Source organism: Cyprinodon variegatus, unplaced genomic scaffold (genome assembly GCF_000732505.1).
Source record: "Cyprinodon variegatus isolate N-32 unplaced genomic scaffold, C_variegatus-1.0 Scaffold406, whole genome shotgun sequence".
NCBI lineage: Eukaryota > Metazoa > Chordata > Actinopteri > Cyprinodontiformes > Cyprinodontidae > Cyprinodon > Cyprinodon variegatus.
In genome coordinates this window covers 53,573-54,856 of record NW_015150859.1, presented here as the reverse complement: position 1 = coordinate 54,856, position 1,284 = coordinate 53,573, and the positions used below count along the sequence as shown (strand labels likewise).

Here is a 1,284-nt window from a genome sequence, read left to right as displayed (position 1 = left end):
CAAGGAGACAGAAGCAGACATAGAAAAAGATGCATAGAAACAAAAAGCAGCTGTAAAAGGCGTTTATGAGATCACCAAACATTAAAGTTGATAAATTAGATCTTCTATACTTGTCTGAGATCATTCTGGTTTTATTCTGGTTTTAGGTTGGCAATTTGTGTTACAGTAGCAGCCATTCAAAATGGCCCTTCCCAGTCAAAAGGCAGCAAAATCTCCTCCACCTTCCAGCCACTGGCCTTCTCTTGGACGTTCATATTCTTTTACTCTGACTCCACCCTTTCACTGAATTCCAGGTTCTGACCAGGAGGTGATGCTTTTCTTTAGATCTTAATGTCCATGTTAGCAGGCGACCTCTCGGCTGGATTTTCAGTGAGAAATGGACTTATCAGGCCGAGTGAAGTTGAGGCATCAGCAGGTTTATTTGGCTCCGCAGCATTCAGACTCTCTCAAACACACAAATCTCTAGCTTAAATAGACACAGCTGATGGACTAAACCATTTACAGAAAAATTAGCTCCTCACTTCCATCTAAAAAACACACATTTAAATCAAATATCTACAAACTTAAGGTTATTTTTTTTTATAAACATTTTCTGATTTAACTTGCACCCAAACACTATAGAAATCCCACAAACTATATGCACCACTCCCCCTGTATTTTCCATGGTCTCTCCCAGAACCTATAAATGCTTCCCTGGACCCCCAGGGAAGCATTTGTCCAAACACCCTGGAGAGGACACAGAAAAGACAGGTAAGTCACTTTCTCAGCACCACAACACTTCTTTCGAACTCACTTCTAACAGACTTTACACTAACATTTGCTGAAGTTTCTAAACAGTATCCTTTATTTGCTCTAAACATCAATTCTGTTTTCCACAGACAACCACACCAATTGCTAATGGAGAGCAGCTGTGGAGAGCCTGGAACAAAAGGCTACATGCTAAATATTAAAATACCCAATAAATATTCAATAAATATTTTAAAAACCTTGTGTGCAAACTGTTCTTTATGTGCAAATCTAGGCTTAAAGTGCAGTGCTAAATAAAGTCTCTTGGGCTAAGCAAGCTGATTTTTAATAAAGTGCAAAGGCCCCTTTAAAGTGCTACAATCTATTTACATAAAAAGCTATATTTTATATTTTTTATCATTTAATTTTCAATGAAAGTATTTACTGCTTCTTTTTTTCTACTAGAATCTGGATCTGACGAAGAGAGAGATGGTACACGAGGGTCCCCTAACCTGGAAAGTCAATAAAGACAAAACCATTGGTAAACATATGTATTTA

At 37.8% G+C, this 1,284-nt stretch overlaps 1 protein-coding gene across 1 annotated transcript in view; it reads left to right on the top strand.

The window, feature by feature from the left end:
* Positions 1-1,284, top strand: part of LOC107093063 (rho guanine nucleotide exchange factor 12-like) — a 101,914-nt gene that overhangs the window by 87,683 nt on the left and 12,947 nt on the right. Inside the window, exon 24 of the mRNA XM_015387882.1 lies at positions 1,192-1,267. Coding sequence (XP_015243368.1) covers positions 1,192-1,267 — 76 coding nt within the window. The remainder of the gene's footprint in view (positions 1-1,191; positions 1,268-1,284) is intronic.